Source organism: Drosophila biarmipes, chromosome 2R, assembly GCF_025231255.1.
Source record: "Drosophila biarmipes strain raj3 chromosome 2R, RU_DBia_V1.1, whole genome shotgun sequence".
In the NCBI taxonomy this organism is placed as follows: domain Eukaryota; kingdom Metazoa; phylum Arthropoda; class Insecta; order Diptera; family Drosophilidae; genus Drosophila; species Drosophila biarmipes.
Genome location: NC_066615.1, coordinates 23,339,431 through 23,362,648, shown reverse-complemented (window position 1 = coordinate 23,362,648; position 23,218 = coordinate 23,339,431). Strand labels below are relative to the sequence as shown.

The window sequence follows — 23,218 nt, the reverse complement described above, 5'->3', positions numbered from 1 at the left end:
TTATACCCCTCTTTTCTGTATATTAAATGACAAACATTCGGACAACCCCTTATCGCAGATTGTAGCTCAAAACGCCTTATAACGCAGCTGGAAAGTTGCTGGACTCAGGCAGAAGACTTAATGCACGCTTGGACAGCTTTCAGCACACATTTTATCAAGATGAAAATGAGAAGTGAAATGGATTGCTTTTGTATGGCTTATCGCAGATGACACAAAGAGACCTTAGTGGTACATTGTGACTTGGGTTGCTTTGGGAATTGGCTGGACTCTGTCAAAAGGATTTACCAAAGCCGTGCGGCTAGCAGCTTAGCCACCAGTGACTGTGACCCGGAAAAGGCTCATTTGCTTCCCCAATACCTAACCACTCTCAAGACTTAATTATAGAATGTGGGACAAAGTGCAGCGCCCCTCGCAGGAGTCACAGTGACCCAGAAAGTGCTACGATACAGCAGGACTTTTCAGGACTGCAAGCCAATAAGATTTAATTATAGATTGCCCGGCTGTGTTTGTCTTGGACTTAGTGGGATATCCGCTCGATCGATAAACACATCATTCTGCGTCACAGGTACGCTCATCTCATCTCTCCCCGTGACGGCAACTCCCATTATACTGCAGCCCCTGTGCGCGCTGGCCACTTGCATGTTTATTCAGCCCAGTCCAGCCAGGCCGGACCGCTATCCGGAATTATTTTGCCACGACACGTGGCCCGAAAGCCGCCAGGTCTTGAGTACACTTGCATGTTCGCCTATAATTTGTCCTCTGCGGCTGCTGCGGCAGCGACTCCGGCCAGTTTGTTTGAGTCACGTAAATACGGTTGTCAACTTTGCTGCCCGGAGCCCTGTGCATGGCATGACCCATATTTCCAGCACACGTCCACATCCACACTCGGCGGCCAAACGTGTGCGCAATTGTGTGTGTCCTTTGTTTGATGTACACAGTTCCAAAATTTATTCCCGCCTTTGAAATTTAACGAGCGCGCGGCATTTACGCTGATTTCCTTTTCGGCTCTCGAGGGTCGTTCTAGGCGTTTCCATTAACCCCGGTTTCCCTGCCGCCAAAGTGCACTTCCACTTGTGCCCACAATCGCGCAAGTGCAGCGCAACGAAGCCATCAAAACAAAAGCAGCAACAGCCCGCGCCGCGTTCCATTTCCGCCACTTTTCCGCCTCCCTCCGGCCCCGGGATCCGGATTCCGGGGACTGGCTCGGCGCCGTGTGACTTTTTAATTAGAGCCAATGGGCGGACTCACCCCAACTGAGGTGAGGCCGCGGATAATGAGCGGCCGGGTCGGTACTCACCTCCTCGTAGATGAAGGTGTCAATCTCCTCCAGCGGCTTGCCGTACATGTGCTCCGGAAAGGGCTCGAACTTGCGGGGCAGCACGTCGCCATCCTCCACGGAGGCCTTGGTGCGCGGGTGGAAGCCGTACTCCCGCACCAGCTGGATGTGCCGGTTCTCGTGCTTGACCTGAGACCTCTGCGTGTAGGCGACGACCTGGTGCTTGGCGACAGCTAGAAGAGATCGGGGTGATTAGTGCTGGGTATGGAATGGATATCAGTATGAGCAGATAGTTCGGGTAATTTCTCTTTCTGAGAACACTGTTAAGATTGTGTGTAACCACCGAATTTAAACTTTGTTGCTAAATACAAGAAAATATTCCCACTGAAGTTGAACTTTATAAATATTTATACTTTATATTTATTTATACTTTTTAAATATTATTGTCGTCTATTTGTACCCATTGGGCCAACAATTTGTAAATTATTTGTCTCTTGAACTTTTTGAATTCCTTAGTCATACGTCTTAGGAATACACATTAGGCCTGGTAAAGATTACATGTACATTTATTTGTAGGTATACTTTCATATTATTGTCAGATAAATTTTTTTGTACTCCTAAATTTGGACCTATTATTAAAATTTATAGAACTTGAGTTATGGACACACGCATAATCAGAGCCTAACTCGAATATTCGTACGGCAACAGATATCCATCTTGCGGAATGACAACACAGCAGCTCGTTCTGATCTGCACGCTCAATAGCTCCTGCTCTGCTGGGGAGTCCGTCCCCAGACCAAAGCCCAAGTCACCCATCCACATTCGATGCCCGAGAACTCGGTGCAAGTCCAGGTAATGCAGGCCCTTGGTGGCGGAGTCGCCGGAGCTATCACCCGCACCATCACCCAACCGCTGGACGTGCTGAAGATCCGCTTCCAGATGCAGGTGGAGCCGGTGACCAACGACAAGGGGTCCAAGTACCGCGGGGTCATCCACGCCTTCAAGTCGATATACGCCGAGGAGGGGATGCGAGGCATGTTCCGGGGCCACAACTCCGGCCAAGTGCTTAGCATTACGTACGCCTTGGTCCAGTTCTGGTCCTATGAGCAGCTCCGCAGCTTGGCCCACCAGTCGGACTTCTGGAATCAGCGACCCTTCCTCATGTTCTTCGTTTGCGGCGGCCTGGCCGGATGCCTGGGAGCCGCGGCGGCCCAACCGCTTGACGTGGTGCGGACTCAGATGGTGGCTGCCGATCCCTCCTCGCACCGCAGCCAGATGAGCACCCTGAGTGGACTGCGAAGGGTCTTCAGGCTAGAGGGCTGGGCAGGGCTTACGCGAGGCTTGCCCTTCCAGCTGGTGCAGGTCTTCCCGCTGGTGGGGGCCAACTTCCTCTTCTACAAGTACCTTAACGCCCTGGTGCTAATGGCCATGCCGACGGCGCCGCCCGATCACCGCCAGGAGATCCACGGCGGCTTCCTCTTCCTCAACGGAGCCCTGTCCGGAGTGATGGCCAAGGTGATCGTCTACCCGGCGGACCTGCTCAAGAAGCGCATCCAGCTGATGGCCTTCAAACAGGAGCGCCAGACCTTCGGCCGCAACCCCGAGTGCCCCACCGTCCTGGGCTGCATCTCCGCCACGTTCCGGGTGGAGGGCATCGGTGGCTTCTACAAGGGAATGTCGCCCACCCTCTTCAAGGCCGGACTGACCAGCGCCGTTTACTTCACCATTTACGACATGTTTAAGCGCCACCTGATTGGCCCCGTGAAGGAAGCCGACAAAAGTCGGCAAAAGCTTGGGAAGTAGTCATGTAACATCTTTGTGAACTCGGAGCAGTTAAGTTCCGGTCTAATCCCAGGGTCTGGAGACTGGTTTAAATTATTACACTAACATGGTTTATTTTGTACAGCAGCATCGCGTGAGGATGTGTGGAATATGGATGAGCGAACGAGTCGTATATAAGTTAAAAGTTCCGATGATGGAGTGAGCTGGAGGTGTGAACAGTAGACTAGACGACCAGATGGCCAAGGTCGGGCATTGCCGCCTATTTCCAGTTGGAGCTGGAACCCGCCCAGCCGCCGGAAGCTGGGGCGGAGTAACTGTATCCGTCCCCACCGCCGCCGGAAGATCCGCCGTAGGATCCACCGCTTCCGGAGGCAGCGGCAGCCGCCACCACCTGGGTATCGTAGCTGGACCCGCCGCCGCTGCTGTAGCCACCCCCATGTCCACCGCTGCTGTAGCCACCGCCTTGTCCTCCGCTGTATCCTCCGGAGCTGTAGGAGGAGCCGCCGCTGTAGGAAGAGCCACTGCTGTAGGAGGAGCTACCGCTGTAAGATGAGCCCCCGGAGTAGCCTGCATCATATCCACCCGAGGAGCCTCCACCATATCCGCCGGAGGAGGAATCACCAGCAGCGGCGGCAGCGACAATCACCTGGGTATCATGGCCTCCGCCGCTGTGTCCACCACCGCTGTAGCCTCCGTGTCCACCACCGCTGTATCCTCCGTAGCCGCCGGAGCTGCCTCCGTGGGCAGAGGAGTCCGAGCTGGCGGCGATGGCTGCAATGTTGGCGATGGCATGGCCGCCCAAGTCTCCGCCGTGTCCGCCGCCGCCTCCGTGACCATGTCCGTGATCGGAGGACGAACCAGCAGCAGCTGCGATGGCGGCAATCTTGGCATCATCGTGGCCGGAACTATATCCGCCGGAACTGTATCCGCCGGAGCTGTATCCGCCATGACCTCCACCTCCGCCCGAAGCATGGTTCTCGGTGATGATGGCATAGGTGTTGACATGGGCACCACCTCCACCGCCAGCACTGTATCCGCCATCGTGGGAGTGAATCTCGTACCCACCGCCTCCATGGCCTCCAAAGTCGCCGCCCCCGTGACCTCCAAAGTCACCGCCTCCATGACCGCCGTGGTCGCCACCGCTCTCCGGGAGGTGAATGCGGATGTGGACATGCTCGCGTCCGAAGGTGGGCTTGCCCCAAACGGCCGGGCTGGCCAGCAGGAGCACACTGATCTGGGGTTGGGAGGAGGAATCTTAGTTAGGATCCGACTGGACTGACGCGGTGCCGCCGGGAACTCACTATGAAACGGGCTGCCATTTCTCTGGTATAGTTGCCAAGGACTCTCGGATGATAGCTCGCCTCTGGACCGACTGAATGGAAATGATTCGGCAATCGTGCCCGCTCGCCGTTTTATAGCCCTCTTCTCCACTCGGGAGCCACCGGGTTACATAAGCGGCCGCCACGCCGCCGAGCAAGTGCAGAGATAATCTCTTTCGGCGACGACGCGCCGAATGAAGTGGAGCCAGACGCGCTGGAGCTCCACGGGCGCGACCCATTGAAGGCCACATGGCCGCGACTTCGACTTGCTTTCTTCTCCGCCGTTCGGCCGGCCTCCTCCATCCACTCTCCCTTTCTGCAGATCGCGAGAGTGTTGACCTTTCACATCATCCCCAGCATGTGCCCTTTGCAAGCCCGGCTCTCCTCACTCTTACACGGCGCGAAGAGCTGAACTCTTTTATATTTTCTGTGTGCAACATTTTTGATATAAAATGGTGTGTTGCCAACGTAAATGTAAGAGCATCTTTGAATTTCCATTTGCAATATAGCGACTAACAAAACGGGTTTCATAAGCAAATTTAAAGATACTAACAGTCACCGAAAAATAGTTAACCAGGAATTGGTTTTGAGGTTCCCACAATATCATGGCTTTTAAGGAAGGCTTTCAGGGTGAAATCCTGAAAGAGCTTAACTTTATCTTAAAATAAGATGTCAGATGTTAAACATCTTTTCTAGCAACCCACAAAACAGTTCATTAAACCTAAATAAAATCAGTACACCTATGATTCGGTGGAAAAAATCATAACTTAAATTCCAGTACCCATGTATCTTAGCTAGCCTTCGTTATGTCTTAGTTTAGTTGTGTTCCTAATTCCGTACAGGGAAATGCAAGGCACCACTAAGGATTACCTAAAGCTATACCTGGCACCCGCTGTTTCTCCCTGTGTATGGCTCACTCTCTCCCGAGGAGCGCTGGCTTCTGTGCTCCACTTTCGTTTGAGAGAAAATCTGAGTGGCCCTAAGCTTTGTGGGCTGGCTGCCGAAAATGGTTAAAATCGAAATCCAAACTGTGGTAATATGCAACTTGACCAGTTCCAGTTTTGGCCCAGAGCTCGTTGTTATTGCCACTTTATCACATCGACCGTTAGGTATTTTGTTGACGTTCATGTTTATGGATGCTTATGCAGATACGAACTTCCTATTGGCAATTCCTTATTGTTGGTCTGGAGACTTGCATAACGATTGGCCAAGGGTTGGATGGCTGGATGGAGTGCCGCTGGTCGGGTCGTTAGTCATTAACCCATCGATGGCCGTTCCCGGCCGGAAATTAGCCAGATAATCATGTTTGCCAGCGCGGAAGAGTGGCGAACAGAACCCGTTCTTCGCATTGGGCCAGGTCAGGTCCCCTTTTGAGAGCCAGCTGGGAAAGTGGCTCTCGAGCGTTATTGGGTTAAGCCTCGCCTGCAGCAGCATCAAAAATATCTTGTCATGCTCCGGCGCTGCAGCATTGGCAAAAAGATACAAAATAAAAAGTACCTCGCCGTGGGTTTTGTTTCGCTCTTACATCAGCAAGACGTCCGACTGACTGACGGACTGCCAGCGGGGAGAGGTCATGGCCACTGGCCACCCAGCACCACCAGCTCACCCACCGCCCTTCCGCTGTGCATTCGCCGTTGATTAGCTACAGTTTTCATTAGCATTGAGTGAGTGGGCCGCAGTTTTCATCCGAACCCGAGTCCGGACCATCGGAATCGGGGCCATCCGGCCATTTCGATTACGTCGCTGATTATCATTTCTCAGCTGGGCAGCTAGGCGACGAGGCAGCTGACTGCTTGGCAGCGCGGCAGATTCCATCGTTGCCGAATAATTAATACACATTTAAACTGTTTCGGATTGTAAACAAAAGCGGGCTTACATAAGGAACTAGCTGGCGGAGAGCGGGACTCCAACGCAACATCGGTTGCCAATCAAACCATAATGACGATCATAATCACGATGCGGGGCGAATGAAGTTCGAACTGGAAGATGTGGGGATGGATGTAGAGCTGGAGCTGGAGCTGGAGCACTCGAGCTGCATCTCTCGATGGGGATTACATCTTCGGCCCTGCTCACGATGATGAAGCTGCTTCTGGAGGCTGCCGCTGCGATGACGGCAGTGACGATGCCAACCGGTTGGCGGTCGCACATTAACATCAGATGCAACAAAGACGCACATCTTCCCCGTATTGCATAATCGTCCCGGGCTGCGACTCGCTGCCCGCGACCCGAAACTACAGGCCCACCGCCGCATCTTCACGCGGAAGCAAGTCATTCTCAAAGCGCCCAAAAACAAAAAGGAAATTGCACACAGACACAGAAACTCAAAGCAACTAGCAATGTGCAACGAGCAATGTCGCGGTTTTCCCCAAAACCAGTTGCATCCACACACGGCGAGAAGCGTTGCCGTTCAAACTGCCTTTCTTATGAAGTTACTCAAGGCAATTGAAAACCTAAAGCTAGCTAACGGGGCCAAAATGAAGTCCTACTTGCACTGTATCATATATGTTTAAACTGACAAAAATTGGTGCTTGGTGGTCGTTGAAGACGCATAGGTAAAGGAAGTCTAAACTGTAATTCAGTAATTGTAATATTTGCAACAAACAAAATGCATCCCAATCCACGCGGGGGTGTAAAAAACTAAAAAAGTAAGCCCTCCTAAGGTCAATATAAGTTCCAAAACAGTTCTTAGAACAAAGTAAAAGTAGAGTGTCCAAAGTTTCAGGAGCCCTCATAACTTGCCGCTCTTTGCGAACTTCTGGCTGGATTGTTTGCCACTTTATGGGTTAATTTTCATAATTTTCTTTTAGTGCAGCCATTGTTGCAGTTGCAAATGGCGTTGCTGCCTCGGTTGCAGTTGCAGCTGCGCAGACCTTTGCACAAGTTCAATGGTGACGGGAATGGGAATGGAAATTGAAATGGGATTGGGATTGGGACTGGGACTGGCGGAGGGACCGGCGGTGGGCCAATTACGCCCCTCGCAGACGGGGCACTTTCTATGCAGCGCTTCCTGGCCCTGGCCGAAAACCAAATCCAATTCGGGGATGGCGAGGCGAAAGGGAAGGTGGCCCGGGCCAGAAGAAGGAGGCGAAACACAAGCTCCAGCGAGGCGGGACAAACAAAAGTGAAAAAGTGAATCGCGAGGATAAAGCGAGATGCAGCAGCAATTGCTCTACATATTTAATTAGTTTCCGTTTCCGTTCATATTCGTAATCCGCAGCTGGCAGCGCCTGCTGGCCTTTGTGCATTGTTCACCTCCCCAATGGATATCCTCCGCCGACAATGGCGCTCGCCGCCCACTCCTCCGCCCACCGCCCAGTCATCCGCCCACTGCCCCCCGAAAGGACAAATTGCGCTCTCTATCGGCGCCTGCAAAACGGTTGCGTAACTTATGGCCAGTCATCAGCCGAGACTTTTGCGTCCAGCAAAGGCGCTTCCCATTTTCGATTTGTTTATCATTTATTTAAACGGCCTTAGGGTCGGCCCGTCCCGCCATTAAGCTGCTTCGATTCCATTCTCGTTTTATTGGCCAAGACCCAGACCGGGAACCCCAGAACGACCCGAACCCACCCAACCCAAGCCCGAAGAGCACAGAGCAGGCACCGGCCAAGCAATCGCCCGGCACACAATGAGCACTGCTATTTAATTATGTTGATGAGCAGGACCGGACGGGAGGACAGCACAGGAGTCCGGGAAGCGACAGCAAAACGCACAGCACGCACAAAAAGCAGAAGCAAATGCCTTCGGCCCTCCCACCCAAACCACGCCACTCCTCCGCCGGCAGTCCGTTTCTCGCACCGTGGGCGGCTCCGCACAAAGTGAACTTCCAGAGTGTGTGCAATAGCCCGATGACGAATGTTCGCCTTGGAGCTCATAGCTTGGCCAACTAATAAATTTTCAAATTATGCAAATTCTTGGAGCATGTTCTCGGGGTACTATAATGTTAACAGGGAGCGATTACAATTTGGGGAATGAAAGGCGCCTACATATAAACCAAGTCCTTTAAGGTCATAATAGGTCAAGCTAAAACATAGTATGACATTTTAGTTTGCGCAAGAACTCATTCCCAAAGTGACCCTTAATTCAAGTTTAAATATTTTTATTGTGCCACTTTCAGGTCCTTTGCCTTGGCACGTAGACAGCAAGGGTCTTACGATCCGAGTACCAGTTTCAAAAGAGTTCTGTGACTCCAGTCAGGCGACATCCCCGACATCTTGTGGCCACGACCACTGTGCACGACTCTCGCTTAGTTGGCGTGCAGGTGTCGCTGTCAGGGTGTCGGAGAAGCCATGCGGGGAGGAGGAGGAAGGGCAGGAGTGCTGCCCCGTGACTCCTGCCCTCCTGGCCTTTCAATGCATGTGCCCTCGGATACAGATTTGATGGCCTCCGCACCACACGACTCCCAGCGCCCCACTGCCCCGGGGACACCTCCAGAACAATATTTATGAGGCCGGGTGGCTCGGGAACTATCAATAGCGGTATCAGTAGGGCTTAGCGGTTCGGGGACTCACCTTTCTCATCGTTGGACGCCGTTTGATCATCACTCATCTTGACTGATTGTCGTCGTTTGGTTGGTGGTTGCTGCTGCTGCCTCTGGCTGCTGCTGGGCCTCGTGTCCTCCGTCGTCGTCCTTGCCGAGGTCCTTAGGGCAGCTGCATGTCTCGCTCGCTCTTGGCTGGCTTCTCACTCGATTTTCGAACACTACTCTGTCTGTCTCACTTTTCAGGCGAGCGGATCGCTCGGCTCACCGTTAAGCTTGGTATTGTCACCGTTCCCTTTGTTAACCATTTTGTGCGTAGTGTCGTCTACTATTGCTGCTGTTGCTGAGGTGCTTGTCGCGCGGGGGGCTCTCATGGTGCCTACTGCTATTGCTGTGCTATGCAAATCTTACGACTACGACGCTTTCCAATAGTGGCATTTGGCATCGCCCGGGCTCGTCTCCCCGGCTCCGTCCGCGGCTACTCCTATTGTGAGCTTTGGCTTTGCTGTGTTGACTATTGCTTTACATCCTGCGATGCTCGTCTGTTTGTAAATGGAATAAACGGGAGAAACACTGGTAAGCGGAGAGATTTAAGCTTATGTAAGTGGGTGGGGATTGCGAGTAAATTAAATCGCCTCTGCCCGCAATTGCTCTGCGTCGCGTCGTGTAGCGGTAATTGGCAGCGCGCTAATCCCCGGCAGCTCAAGACGCCCCCACCATCGCACACAGGCCACACTCAGAAAAATGCTTTAGAATTAAATCGAGGCTTTGTATTTTAAGACGTATTCCTTGCACCTTCTAAAGATAATATTGTTTTAATAGAATAGGAGTGGTTTTAGGTTTTCCTAAATAAATTACTACATTTTTTTGTCGCTCTGAAAGTGTAATACCTGGATTTTATCGGACAAGAATAGACTTAAATGAGCCTGGTTATGTACCTCACTCATGTCATAATAGTAGACTCCTTCCTATTCGGTCCTGAGCTATTTTCCTTCAAGCACAGCTTTCCCCAGAACTCGGAGAACGCTTCCCCGAGTGCAGTGCGTATACGCAACGTAACGACTCACTCGACTTACGTGTGTGTAATGTGCGTAACGGAAGAGATAAACACCTGCGAGGGAGGCGGCCTGGGCCGAGGGCCGGGAAATGAGCGCCGCTTTAAGTCTTAAAGCTCGGGCAAGATAAAGTTAATTAACATTATGGGCAGACACACCCTCACACAAGCCAGCATCCCTGCACAGGGGCACAGGGGCACACTCTCGCAGCACAAAGTGAGATACAAGAATTGATAAATGGCGCCCAACCAAAAGCAATGAGGTTGCGTGGGCAGTGGCGTAGGGGAGGGCGTGGCAGGGCGGGGATGGGCTGATGCTGCTCATGGCTCAGCGCTTTGTTGCCGCTGCTCCCGGCATTGTTGGGCATACAGTGTATGGCCATATGTATGGGCAAGTGATTGTGTAGGCCCGTGCTTCCTGTTGTGCTTCTCACAAACTTCTTGACACGTCTGCAAGCAACTGGCAACTGGCAGCGAAAATGGAAAAGCGTTAGATGAAGGCGCCCATAAAATATTCAATATCAAGTTTCCACCTCCCCGTTATGGCAGTTGATGTGTGCTGGCGGAAATTCGCTGGCAGCGAAGGTGGGCCAGGCGGGGATGCGCCCCTGCCATTGGGCCCGGAGGCTGGGCAGGCTGCCTCAGCCCCTGCCACAGGAGATCCACCTGCATCTGCTGGCTTGCTGGCTTGGATTCGGACTGGGCGCACACACAAATCGGCAAAAACACTTTTATTACAACAATAAGAGCGGCGCTCGAGGCATTAAACAATGTGTTGTTGGCTCACGATTTTACGGCGGGGTTTCCCCATGGGAGGGGAGGGGGTGGTGGGAGTGGAAACTCCGTTTCCGTTTCTGTTTCTGCTTTCTGGGCGTGACCAGCGGTTGGTTTTAAAGTTGGCCCATAAAAGTGCGGCTGAGCTAAGCCAGTTGGCCCCCAAAGTTGTGCTACAAATTTGGCCGTCGGTGCCCCTCCGCCATTTTCTGCTCTCTCTCTCGTGCGCACGGCGGGCGAGCAGGACGAGGCGATACAGACGAAGCGAAAGTGCGGCCGCCTAGTTAAGTGCACATCAAGAGCTAATTTATGGCCACGACGTTGTGGTTGTGTTGGACCCACATCTACACTGCAGCCCCAAGCCAAACACACGCACACTCGCACACGTCCTGTGGAAGGTTCGATTTACCTTTAAGCATGGGCCATCAGTTGTTTACTCTCCGCTAGCTGCAGTTGTTGGCTGTCCGGGATGATAGCTGGGCTTTATGTAATCGCTTGAGTGCTTGCACTACGGCTATTTCTATTTATATTTTCGTACCACACTTTCTTGGGCCTGCAACACACGCACACGAACCCACTGAAGTTGCCCGCACTCCCACCTCCACTCACACACTAACACTTCCACTTACACTTCCACTTCCACTTCCCAACACTGGCCCACTCACTATGCCCGATCCAGATTCAGAGGTTGTTGTTGCTCCCGCTGCTGTGTTTTATTTGATTTTATTTTACATTAATTACATTTTTATTTAGTCGCAACTGTGCAACAATTTGAGTGGAGGGGGAGGGCAGGGGCTTGGGGATGTTGGAACGGAACCAGCAACAAAAACAGAAACGGCACAAAGCAAAAACTTCGGGCACGCACATTGTTTGACACACACACATAGGCAGGCTGAGAAGTGTTATTACAATTTACTGTTGATTTCTTTCGCGGCCCAGCGAGTGGGTGCGAGCGAGACAGCAAGGTGGCCTCCCTGCCAGCGCGTGTGTGTGTGAGCCAGCGAAAGCGTGCGAAAGAGCGCGAAAATGTAGGTTAGTTTCCGCCGAGGCCCCTCCCCCTCCCTCGGCAGCAGCAACAACAACATGCAGCGAACATTTCACTCTATTTTTGGGCGCTGAAGAATTTTCCTCGCACTGAATGCACTTGTGCTGGTAGCGCGAATTCCCTGTGTGTGTGAGTGCGTCCTTTCTGCGTTATTTTTCAGGCCTTTCAGGCTTTCACTGCTTTTCACAGCCTGCCACTGCTTTTCACCATTTTCCTTGGGCTTTCACTCCACACTAAGGGCACTGAGACAGAGACACTGGGCCACTACTGTACGTACGTGCGCTCGCATGGCGACTGCTCGGTTCTAAGGTTCGTCGGCGACTGAGCTCGGCTAACGGGTTTCCTTTCCGTTTGACGTAATCTGCAGGGCTCCGCGATGCAGAGCGATGAAAAACACACACCGTATTTCCCCGTATTCCGATTCCGCCGAAGGGACGACGCGTCGTCGGGGAAATGCTCTCTCGTCGGGGCACTGTCCCGCGCCCTCGCGTTTCCTTGCAGGTCAGCCGGCATAAACAAATGCCGTGCCACATGCCACTAGCTACCAGCCACTTGCCACACGAGCGACGACACGCTCCGGCGAACTTCCCCCTATTTCTCCGATTCAGATTCCGATTGCCGTTCCGAGTCCTTCGCTGCTGCACCGCGGGCCAAAGGACCTCCGCCTCCGCGCCGCCCCCCGAAAAGAAAATGTCAAAATGATTAAGCTTGAATATGGGCCACTGGCTAACAAAGCCAGCAGCATGCGGACGCTGTTCATCAGTCTAAAATGGTAAGGATTGCCGCTCCCCTCCCCCTGCGATTTCCGCCTCTGGCTGGAACACGCCGCGTATACGTAATGTCAGACGCAGCTCGTAGCGTATACGCAACGTTGGCTGGGGGAGATCGCTGGCCGGGCTTCTTTCGCAACCGCAGATAAGCCCAATGCCCCTGTCCCAAGTGATTAGCTCGCAGCTCGACTGCCAGCTCAGTTCTCCGCGAGAATCCGCCAGAGTCGGAAGCAGGCCCCCAGCCGGACTACTAAGCATCCAGATAACCTTATCGAGACGAAGCGGAAGCCAGTCTAGGCCGAAATGCGGCTGCCACTCCTAGGAGTAGCCCTTCTGGGCCTCCTGCTGATCCTGACCCCGACACCGACCCATTGCAATCACACCGCCGCCGGCTATGAGTTGGCCACCAAGCAGATCCTCCAGAGGGCCACCGAGCGCATTCACCACGTCTGGGAGATCACCCGCAAGATCTTCGTGCAGCTCACGGCCAAGGGAAAGTCACCGCTGGGTGGAACGGTTCTCAGCTCGAAGCAGGAAGTGGAGGCGGAGACCTATCGCCTCTACTACGAGCTGGCGGCCAACTTGAGCGTGGTGCCGGTCGCCGAGCTGAGCGATCCCCTGCAGCGCAGATTCGTGCAGCGACTGGCCAAGCTGAAGCTGCAGGGACTGCGGCCGAAGGAGTACGAACAGGCCAAGGACCTTCTGCGACAGATACACGGCTTTGTCAGCGGCCCAATGGTGTGTCCCCATAGCGATTGCTCGGCCAGCGGGCCGTTGGCCATGGTTCCGCAGATCGTGAAGAGGAACATGTACGCGAAGCAGTACGAGGAGCTGCTGGACAACTGGAAGACCTGGCGCAATGCCATCAACGAAAAGGACGTGGCTAAGAACACGTTTAAGGACTACGTGCGCCTGCTTAGGAAGGCGGCCACCTACAACGGCCACGTGACGGCCTCGCGCACCTGGTACCTCAACTACGACACGGAGAACTTCCAGGCCGAGCTCGAGGCGGTCGTGTGGGAGATCATGCCGCTCTACCGGGAGCTGCACGCGTACCTCCGCCACGAGGTGCAGGCCGCCTATCCCAAGGCGGACACCAAGAGCGACGGCGCCATCTCCGCGCCCATCATGGACCAGATCTTGTCGCAGGACTGGTACCCGCACCAGTTCTTCCGCACGCCGCATCAGGGCAAGCAGCACCAGCTGCCCTCCGTGCACAGACGCCTGGAGGAGGTACTGGTGACGCCCGTCAAGATCAACCGCATGGCCGCCGAGTTCTTCGAGTCGCTGGGTCTTATCGTTCTGCCAAAGTGAGTATATTATGCACAGATTCCAGATTAACTCGTGAATATATCAAGGGCTTTAGGGTTTATCAGTTGAGGGTATGCATTGAAGGCACAAGCTAAATTTACATACATATATTTAGGCCACGTCTATCACCAGTTTTCAAAGAATAACGTTTGCTGGAAGACGTATTAAATCTCACTATAGACAATAAACCATGTTTATTTTTAAATTTGGAATACAAAGAATGTGAATTGCCTGTAGTAAGTCTTAAGTACGATGTTATTTTAACAATTTGTAATGCAATGATGAAGGTTCGCTTAATTATATCAAGAGTTTATAGTCCTTAAAATAACTAAAATTGTTCAATTTAATATTTCCATATAAGAAATTAAAAAACATTGGAATCGGTAACAATTGCAGCACATTTGTTAATTGATTTTCTAAGTTTTCTTCTACAAAAAAAAAGTTGTAATCATTTTTTGGTTTTTTATTTCTAAGTAAAATGAATACTCGTATTTATTCTTTGCATTAGTTCGTTTTGAAGCCCGTATTTGCGTGCCCTAAGACCCAAACTTTTAAGGTAATTGATATTAGTTACTTAAAAATCGTTCCTCCCCAGCACCTTTTACGACCGCTACTCCCGCCGGATGAGTGAAGAGGAAGCTGGAGTCGACTGCAAGTCGCAGGTGTACTACTTTCCGCCGGAAGTGGCCCTGCGCTACTGTCCCAAACTGGACTACAAGAAGTTGATGCAGATCCACGGAACGATGGCGGAAATCCAGTACCACTTCTACAAGATGCGGCTGCCGTTTGGACTCGACACAGAGCCGTGTCCTGGGTTCGGCGCCGCCATAGCGGAAACGGTAATCCTGGCCTCGGGAACCCCACGCCACCTGAACCGCCTCAAAATCCTGCTGAACAGCAGCCTCACGGAGGAGCAGTCCCTGAACCGGCTCTTCCGCATGGGCGTGCACACCTTGATCGCCGTGCCGCAGTACTTCATCAATGACAAGTTCCTGGTGGACGTCATGGACGGGCGGATCGGAGTGAAGGACTACAACTGCGCCTACTGGGATCTGCAGGATAAGTTCGCGGGAGTTCAGCCGCCAAGGACACGCCTTAACAAGGACTTCGATCTGGACTTCAAGTTCTATCGCGGCTTAAACCCGGAGACATCCAACACCAAGTAGGCACCAAAATTTAAATTTAATAGTTGAGAGCTCTTTATCCCGAACGTTTTACAGAAAATTTCTGGCCGAGATTCTGGGCTTTCAGTTCTACCGCTCCTTTTGCCTGGCGAGTGGTCAGTACCGGCCCGGAGATCCCAGTCACCCGCTGCACAACTGCGACTTTTACGGCAACCCGGAGGCGGGAAAGAAGATTCACGACATGATGGAGGTGGGAGCCAGTCGCCACTGGCGGGATGTCATGGAGATCGCCACCGGGGAGCGGAAGTTGAGCGGTCGCGGCATCCTGGAGTACTTTGCCCCACTCTTCACCTGGCTTAAGGAGCGAAACAAGCAGCTGGACATTCAGCCCGGCTGGGATGCAGATGAATGTGAGTATGGCGAAGAAGACCCATCATTCGAGTTACTAGGTTTCGTATTTGTTTTCAGTGTGCCGCAGGGACTGAAGTTCCAAGCTCAGGGTGTTCTCCCCAGTTTTCTAAACGTATAACTACGTATAAAGCACGTATTTTACCTATGAATAAACAAACAGATATGAACATAAATAATATAAACTATTTTGATGCTTTTTGTAAAGCTAACTTTTCATGAAAACCAACTTTTCAAATACTTTAAATGTTTATTTACAAAGGCACTTTGGTAAAACGACAGAAACTTAAGTATACATTAAGCACTACACATATCGTTAAATTACGCATCAAGTACAAACTATCCAAGTGGTTAAAGCGCGAAGTGGGCTCCCCTGCAGGGCTAAGGGCGTAGCTTGTTGCACAAGAATAAATATGATTGGGCAGGTGGCCATGGCCGTGATGAAGATATTAAAAGATTCCGAGATCCATGCGGATGAAGATCGATGGGCGAGGATGAAGGCGACGGACAAACTGGGCGAATACATCGACACAAAGTCGGTTCACATCGTCGTCTCCGAGTCGGGCGGCGTGTGGTAGTTGAGATTGTAGGCGGGCGGGCCGTTGTTGAGGAAGGCCATCGAGCGTATGCTCTCCCGAGAGGCAGTCCTCTTGGAGAAGGACATGGCGCTGACGTAGGCAGGCGCCGGGTCCATTGGCGGCGGCGGAAGATAGTGCTGTTGCTGGTGTTGCTGTTGCTGCTGCAGGTGCATTGGATGCTGCTGGTAGAGGGGCGGCGTGCATGGAGCCTGCGGCGGAGTGGAACTGGCCCCGTTCAGTCCGGCGAACACGTTCTCGCCCGCGGCATTTCCGTAGGCGGTGGACAGTGGCCGCGAGCCATGAAAATTCGAGTAACTGGAGCGCACCGAGGGCGGCCGATTGTTGTAAAGCTCGTCGGGAGCGTGGCCCACGTCGTTCAGGTGGGTGGTGGAGTGTTGGTAACTGGGATTGTAGTGGCCTCCTCCGCCCACCTGGAGATTGGATACGGCCGCAGCAGAGGGCAGAGGTGGTGGCGGCGGAAGAGTCGGAGAACTCGGCTCCTCCAGCACTCCCTGCCCGTTCGTGTTGTAGTAAATGGGGTCCAGCGGAATGTTCTTGCGGTAGCTGTGGTAGTAGTGTCGGTTGCTCTTGCCCAGACTGCCCAACTGGCTGCCGGACGCGTTGGTGTTGTTCACTATGTCATTGTTGAGAGAGTGCAGGTTGGAGGCGGTCAGCGAGAGCTTGTCCTGGCGATGGAAGGAACCCAGGTGAGGTTGCTGCTGTTGCTGCTGCAGCTGCTGGTCGATGATCTTGGTCACCGGGTTCTGGTGATACTTTCGGCGGGAGCTCCGAGTGCTGCTCCTCACATAGCTTCCGCTACTGCTGTCTGCTCCGCCACCATGGCCGCCGTGCCCGTGCTTGGATCTCAAAGTGCCGCTGGAGCCGTGATGCGAACGCCTGGTGCTGCTTCCGCCTCCACTGGACTGCCTTCCTTGGGTGCCGCGCGCCATGACCGACCGCCTCTTGACGCGCCGCGGTGTCATGGGCTTGGGACTCAGCTCGCCGCCATCCTGGTCGCCTCGGGAATCGCCCAGCCCCAGTCCCATGGCGTGGCCGCCATGCCGGATGGTGTCGCTGCTGCTGCCGAATTCGATCGAGTAGAGCGACTGGCGGTGCTTGGACTGCTTGCTAATATGCTTCACTGCGCCGGGAGAACAAGATTGGATCAGTAGGAGATCGGCAAGATCGTTAAGCCACGGATAAAATGTTCAAAGTTACCTCGGGTTAGCTTTGAGTGTGCTTTTGTGATTGGAGCTGTTAAACAAGTTGGATTAGCTACGTTCGGAGAGAGTCGATAGTTAGCGGTTGGTTAGAGCCACAAATGCTACAGAAAGCCAGCTACCAGTGAGAGAACAACTTAGGAGGATAGATGGATCGGCTACGAAGAGGGCTTCCGAGACAGACAGAGAGACCCGTAGTTTGGTGTAAATGAACATTTTATTGGAAACGCCTCGAATCTCGTCGGGAATTGGCACTAGTCAGCGCAATTCGCATGGCTAAAGATCAAGATCGGGGATCTATCTAAACAGTAAATATCGACTATGCTACATGGATTTGGATCTGCTCTGCTAATGCATTTTGTGGCCTCAAGCTTAAATCTAGACTTAACGAATCTATAAGTTTGTATGGTTACTTTTGTTTGCGTTTGTATAACGAATCTCGCACTTAACTCAATAGGCAACTTCTTGTTTGTGTTCGACCACTAACGTTTGCATCGCAGTACATTTCGTAATTAGCGGTAATATGTGTATATCGTATTTCAGTTATTTTAGTTAAACAACAAAAGGCAACTCTTGGGGAGGCTGCGCTCCCCGCACATAACATCAGTATATATATCTTGTATACTCTAATCTCTATTCCGTCATTCATCCAAGGCATCTGGTTGCAATTGGCGCTAAACTTTCAATCTCGCTTGCATTCTCCACAAATTCTCATATCCTTTGCTTGATAATGATTTTTGTGACATTTTCGTTTGTTAAATAATCGTTTGTCGTTCATGTTTGTTTGCAGCTATCACAGATCAACATAAAATTGTTAGGCTTGCACTCTGTCGCGACTTTCCACGCCTTCTATCACAATTCGGGGAAAGTCTCTACTGTTCGCACGTATGTGAATGGTTACTTAGTTCTACTTAACAGAAGTCAGCTCTGCAAGGCATCATCCGAATCGTTAAACGCACGCATGGGAAGCTAATGTTACGTCCTGTTCTTAGCCAAGTTAGCCGGCTGGTTAGGCACAACAAAGAAACAGCAACACCTATGTATATGTATGAAGGTTGTGTAAGGGGATCGAGTGATCCCGGTAATGTTAGTAACAGGCCTCTTGCCAAGGCAGAGAGCTCGATTAATAGAGCAGGAGGAGCAAGTGCAGCGCGACGTACTTAGATCTAGGCCTGCACGCCCACAATCGAGTTGCAGAAGGAGCGGGGACGGGACTTTTGGCCGTTAGCACTTCGACCACTCCGACGATTCACGTGCGGAGCAGCCTCGGCTTCCGCCTGCTCCACCAGGCGGTCATCGCTCTGGGCGCGCACCACGTATCCGGGTGGAGGAGCGCGAATCTGGTCGCAGAAGTTCACAGGAATCGGAGGCCTGGGCCGGCGATTGCTGCGACGCACCATTGGCGAGCCATGTGGGACGGGAAGGGACAGGGGCACCTGAACGGCAGGCCCGGATCCCAGCTTGCTGGGAATCGCATACCGCTCGGCCACTTCCGGCGAGAGATCGAGATAGGGCGCCTGACCCAAGCGCTGATGGATGTGGGGCCGGACTATTGGCGGAGGCGGGGGCGTCAGCATCTGATCGTGATCTAGTTTGGACTCGCCGTCTGCATCCTCGTCGTCCTGCATCTCCAGGCAGCTGTGCATGGGCACCGTCGGCAGCGGAATATGCGCGGGCCGCCGTGTCTTCGGGTTTGACCCCAGACGAAGGGGAGAGGGCAAACCGTTCTGGTCGTAGGGATAGGCGTTGTTGTTGGGACTTGAGCGAGAGTTGGAGTTAAAGACGAGGTGAGGCTGGGCGTTGTTGTTCTCGCTCAGGAACAGGCTATTTGGAGTGGGGCTCTGAAAGGGGACGTAGGTCACACCGTTGTCGCCCGGAGCGAACTGCTGCAGCGAGAAGTTATCTTCGTCCTCTTCGAGGTTGCGCGACAGGCGTTCGAGCGGACGGATGGGCGAGGACAATCCCATGCCAGGACTCGGATCTAGTCCACCCGAAATAGGAAGACCGGACTTGGGCGGCTTGGGCTTGTGGTGGATGCGGGCGAAATGGGAGCTGCCCTGGAGCGAGTCGGGGCTCTGGAAGATGCTGTAGTTGCTGTTGCTCAGCGAGTTCCCGGCCAGATAGGGGTTGGAGTTCTGCAGCGAGGCGTACGAGAGCGAGGGCGTGGTCTGGGGGGACATGGGACTAGGGCTGACGGGGACCTTGGAATGGTTGTGCCGGTGGCGGCGCAGGCTGCTGCAGTTGCTCCCCTCGCCGCCCGTGCGCTGGGTTAAATGATTGGTCGAGGGGTGACTGTGGGGTTGGAATGATGCGCTGTGGTTATTTGTTGTGTCTGGCGGCAGCAGCGGAGGCGCGCGCTGGTGGAGATTATTGTTGAGTGTATTATTGTTGCTGCCGCTCAACTGGTAGTTCTTGTTGAAGTGGTGTAGTTTGGGTTGCTGTTGTTGCTGATGATGGTAGAGTTTCAGTGAGTTCTGCTGCGGCTGCTGCTGCTGCAGTTGCAGATGCTTGTTTGATTGCATGGTGGCGCTTGCGGATGTTGTGGGTATACTTGTATAGCTCACGTACATTGGGTGCACCACGGTGTGCTGTGGACTCTTCGCGTCGCCGTTCATGAAATCGACTGTAAACCAGAAATTGATTAAGATGCTTTAACAATAACCAGAAGAATACGTCGAGTATCGCAGGACACTGTGCAGCAGCCACAAGTTTTGAACCAAATAAAGGTCAGTCTCTGGCAAGTGATCAACTTGGTGCTATTTGTGTGAATTGTAAATAAATGTTTTTGTATTTTGATTGTTTGCCTATCACTTAGCTATCGGTCAAAGAAACTTGAGATTGTTTGACTTTCACAAACTTTCCTGTTATTGATTTCGATTCACATTACTGTTTCTACTAAAATGCAATGATTTTCGGAGCACTCAGTTGGCGTTCTACTTTGTTTTGGGCTGCGCAGTGTCGCTGACGATAGGCAAATACAATGTTGTTGTTTTCTTGATTAAGAATGAATGACTTAGACATAACATGGATTACATTACGAGTATATGGCATGTATGTAAGTATAATGTTTTTAGGGGCATATGTAGAGATGCTCACGGTTCACATGGACACGGCACAATGGTTAATATGGGATACCATATACGTTTAAATCGAAAACAGTAATTTCATGTGGGTACAATCGCATTCCAGGGTGCGGGTTTTGGGTGGGGAGGCTTAAGCTTACATATCGACAACCTGACGTATTCGACACTAACAATAAACAATCGTCTTCGACTTCTCGATGTCGCTTCAGAGCTTCACATAAACATTCATTACACATAGGGGAAGTAATGCAGGTTATGGGGAAGGGGAAACATTTACCATAGACACAGTGCACAGTGAGACCCGAAAGTGGGAGATTATGGGGGATGAGAGGGGTTAGCAGTGACCGAACCCGGTTAGTGGGGTTTGTGACAAACGAGCGTGGTTCGTAATCAGAGAGCGCCACTTACATCTGTCGTCCTCGTCAAGAAATATGCAACTGATCAGAATCGCACCGAGTATGCCGAGCAGCTGTGGGAGTGGGCGAGACAATTAACACAATTCAGGGCACTTGAGCCAGACGGGCACTCACCGCCAGGGCGCACTGCACCCCCGAGTGGGTGATCTCCACCAGCTCGTAGTCCAGCAGGCAGCCGTCCACGCGCTCCGGCCGCTGGGGCCGGAACGGATCGTCCGCGGTCATGTTGTAGGTGGGCTTGCAGCCGTACCCGTTCGCCTCGAACCAGGAGACGCTGCCAGTGCCCAGGTTGAGCAGGTCACTGTCCTGTGGAGGAGCGATTCGCGGGGTCAAGTAGCTGTCTATGTGTATTCGGACGTGCATTGACTCACCCTGTTCAACTGGCCCACATTCAAGTAGAAGCAAATGAGGAAGGCGTTCCAGCCGATCCACAGGAAGTTCCATATTAGATACTGCAGGCGGGCACACAAAGTAAATTGGGGTTATCGCATAGATATGGTAATCAGGCCACTTACGGTGATGATGTATTTAACGCGGAAGTGGTAGGCGCCGTAGAACCCGAATATGATGAACAGAATGTGGAAAAAGTTCACCAGGATGGGCGCCCACATGTACCCGAGGAAGTCGAATACCTGGCGCTCGATAATCGTTATCTGCGGATCGATAGGGAGACGGGATTACGGATTACAGACTGCGAATCGTAACGATCCCGTTCGGAGTACTCACCACTTGCAGGAAGCATATTGACAGCAAAAAGTGTCGCCGCGTACACGAGCACGAGCCCATCACATCGTCATTCCATTCAGAATTTGAATAATAAATAATTCCGCTCCCCCGTCGCTATCTGCCGCGCCAGCTAGCTGTCTACTCGGCGGCCTATCGTCGCCTTATCGGGACTGGAACTGGTGGCTATCGGCGGCTATGGCTGTGCCTCCTTGTGGCATTTCCGCGTCGCTTGCAGACCTGCTGCAAGTCAAGCGTGGCAAGTGCCTCTGCCTCTCGCTCGCACCTCGAGAACGCACAGGTGCAGGGTTCGCTGGGGTTTCCAGGGGCCTCCGGGGCAGGGGTGGGAGCGAGAAAGAATGCAGCTGCACCAACGAGCAGCGAACAAAACCTGATCTGTGTGAACCGAGAGTAAATAAAGAGAAATTAAGCCAAACGAACTGCGCTACCGAGAGAAACTCTGGCCAAACAGTGCTGTGGAGGGTACTTGTTCTGGGTACCTAAGCTTGGTTTTGAATCCGAGAAAAATGAGCCTGAGCATGCGGCCGAAAAATCTCCATAAAGGAAAGATAAGAGATAACCAACCACATAGTTCTCGGAAAGCCGTAGGAAATTGGTATCCGACTAAAAGCAAGTTATATTTAACAACAAAAACTTGCTGGCCCCGGAGGAGTGGCCAATTCAACACAATATTTTAGCTAGGAAAAGTACCCAACTATTTCGCCTAGGTACACCCATCTGGGTACTCCCCATCAACACTGCTGCTCGCACACTCTCGCACACGGGAATGCTGCCCACCAACACAGTCACAGCGAGGGGCTCACGTAACGTAAACCAAACACGCACTATTTTCGCCCATTTCATCTGGGCGAGCACATATTGTCGATTTCAACAGCGTCTGCTTAGTGTCCAGGTCAAGTATGAGCAATTAATTAATTAGCACACAGCGCAGCACGGCCGGAGAAGCATCTCCATTCCATTACGCCATGTCTATATTTGAGGCCCCCACACAGACGCGATTGGCGATTGGAAGCGTACACCGACGATGCCCGGTAATCAAATTAAACAGTAATTCAATGGACAACGCATGACGCGCATTGTTTGTCACTGGAATGACTCAAACAGAGAACTTTATTCCATTTGTTTTCCGCTTGCACACGGAAGCCCCACTCTCGCACACACACACACAGAGAGAGGCACTGACCACCGTACATTCCCACACACACACTGGGGACAGGAGAGATTCGTTCCACAATTTTTGATTTGCCTGCGAGGGCTTATGTTTAGCGATACCAGGCCCACTCCACTTTACATAATACGCAGCCACGGCGGTTCACTATCTCGATTTAAAACAATTTGCACCTACGTCAAGAACAAGTGCGCGAACGAACGGGACAAAATACAGTTGGGAAGTGAGACCGTTCTGGTGCTCGACCAATAATACCGAAAATAGTGTGACCGCGGAGCCATCGCAAAAAAAAACTCCACACAAAAATATACTGCATTTATATTTTAAAAATATACTGAACTTACAAGAAGAAAAAAGAATAGGGGTATTCCCTAAACTGTTGAATTGTTGAAGATTCTGCCCCGAGACATTTGATTTACGAAAACCCGAGTTTTCGCCATAATTTATCAAAATGTCATGATAAAAGTGTTCATGCTAAAATTTTTAATCAGGTCAAATAGTACAAAGAACCAGAGTACGAAAATAACTATTGTTTTTAATTTTCAAACAAAGAATATACAAGAAATTAAAATATGAAGATAATGATCTCGCAGAAGAATTAGGTTTAATTTTGTTAAATAATAGTGTAAAATAATAATGATCTCTCATAAAAAGAAAGAAGAAAGAATT

At 51.9% G+C, this 23,218-nt stretch overlaps 5 protein-coding genes across 11 annotated transcripts in view; 2 read left to right on the top strand and 3 right to left on the bottom strand.

Moving 5' to 3' along the window:
* The window catches only part of LOC108022447 (sodium channel protein 60E), a 31,726-nt gene extending 19,691 nt beyond the window's left edge, over nucleotides 1–12,035 (bottom strand). Inside the window, exons 1-5 of the mRNA XM_050888032.1 lie at nucleotides 11,777–12,035; nucleotides 11,300–11,388; nucleotides 11,092–11,235; nucleotides 8,886–9,396; nucleotides 1,298–1,509 (exon numbers count right to left, since the gene is read on the bottom strand). Coding sequence (XP_050743989.1) covers nucleotides 1,298–1,509; nucleotides 8,886–8,922 — 249 coding nt within the window. The 5' untranslated portion in view covers nucleotides 8,923–9,396; nucleotides 11,092–11,235; nucleotides 11,300–11,388; nucleotides 11,777–12,035. The remainder of the gene's footprint in view (nucleotides 1–1,297; nucleotides 1,510–8,885; nucleotides 9,397–11,091; nucleotides 11,236–11,299; nucleotides 11,389–11,776) is intronic.
* LOC108022452 (mitochondrial thiamine pyrophosphate carrier) lies at nucleotides 1,838–3,400 on the top strand. Of its 2 annotated transcripts, none has more exons than XM_017091360.3 (2): nucleotides 1,838–3,108; nucleotides 3,186–3,400. In XM_017091360.3, exon 1 carries the CDS (start codon nucleotides 2,102–2,104, stop codon nucleotides 3,077–3,079), a length of 978 nt encoding a protein of 325 aa, XP_016946849.1. In that variant the 5' UTR covers nucleotides 1,838–2,101; the 3' UTR covers nucleotides 3,080–3,108; nucleotides 3,186–3,400. The 2 variants fall into 2 exon arrangements, with proteins under 2 accessions (XP_016946849.1, XP_050743990.1); XM_050888033.1 differs by having other exon boundaries at nucleotides 3,183–3,400.
* LOC108022451 (uncharacterized) lies at nucleotides 3,318–4,437 on the bottom strand. The gene is made up of 2 exons (XM_017091359.3): nucleotides 4,360–4,437; nucleotides 3,318–4,292 (listed from the first exon to the last, which is right to left on the bottom strand). The coding sequence occupies exons 1-2, from the start codon at nucleotides 4,375–4,377 to the stop codon at nucleotides 3,318–3,320; spliced, it is 993 nt and encodes a 330-aa protein (XP_016946848.1). The 5' UTR covers nucleotides 4,378–4,437.
* A 676-nt stretch (nucleotides 12,036–12,711) lies between the features above and the next one.
* LOC108022594 (angiotensin-converting enzyme) lies at nucleotides 12,712–15,569 on the top strand. The gene is made up of 4 exons (XM_017091622.2): nucleotides 12,712–13,807; nucleotides 14,404–14,970; nucleotides 15,029–15,342; nucleotides 15,401–15,569. The coding sequence occupies exons 1-4, from the start codon at nucleotides 12,801–12,803 to the stop codon at nucleotides 15,415–15,417; spliced, it is 1,905 nt and encodes a 634-aa protein (XP_016947111.1). The 5' UTR covers nucleotides 12,712–12,800; the 3' UTR covers nucleotides 15,418–15,569.
* A 1-nt stretch (nucleotide 15,570) lies between these two features.
* Nucleotides 15,571–22,813, bottom strand: LOC108022595 (sodium/potassium-transporting ATPase subunit beta-1-interacting protein). Of its 6 annotated transcripts, XM_017091628.3 has the most exons (8): nucleotides 22,727–22,811; nucleotides 21,364–21,756; nucleotides 21,153–21,290; nucleotides 21,009–21,089; nucleotides 20,752–20,943; nucleotides 20,630–20,690; nucleotides 19,707–19,761; nucleotides 16,908–17,059 (listed from the first exon to the last, which is right to left on the bottom strand). In XM_017091628.3, exons 2-8 carry the CDS (start codon nucleotides 21,421–21,423, stop codon nucleotides 17,047–17,049), a joined length of 600 nt encoding a protein of 199 aa, XP_016947117.1. In that variant the 5' UTR covers nucleotides 21,424–21,756; nucleotides 22,727–22,811; the 3' UTR covers nucleotides 16,908–17,046. The 6 variants fall into 6 exon arrangements, with proteins under 6 accessions (XP_016947116.3, XP_043947652.2, XP_016947117.1 ...); XM_017091627.3 differs by lacking the exon at nucleotides 19,707–19,761 and having other exon boundaries at nucleotides 15,571–17,059; nucleotides 22,727–22,813; XM_017091625.3 differs by lacking the exon at nucleotides 16,908–17,059 and having other exon boundaries at nucleotides 17,337–19,761; nucleotides 22,727–22,813.
* Nucleotides 22,814–23,218: the final 405 nt, after the last annotated feature.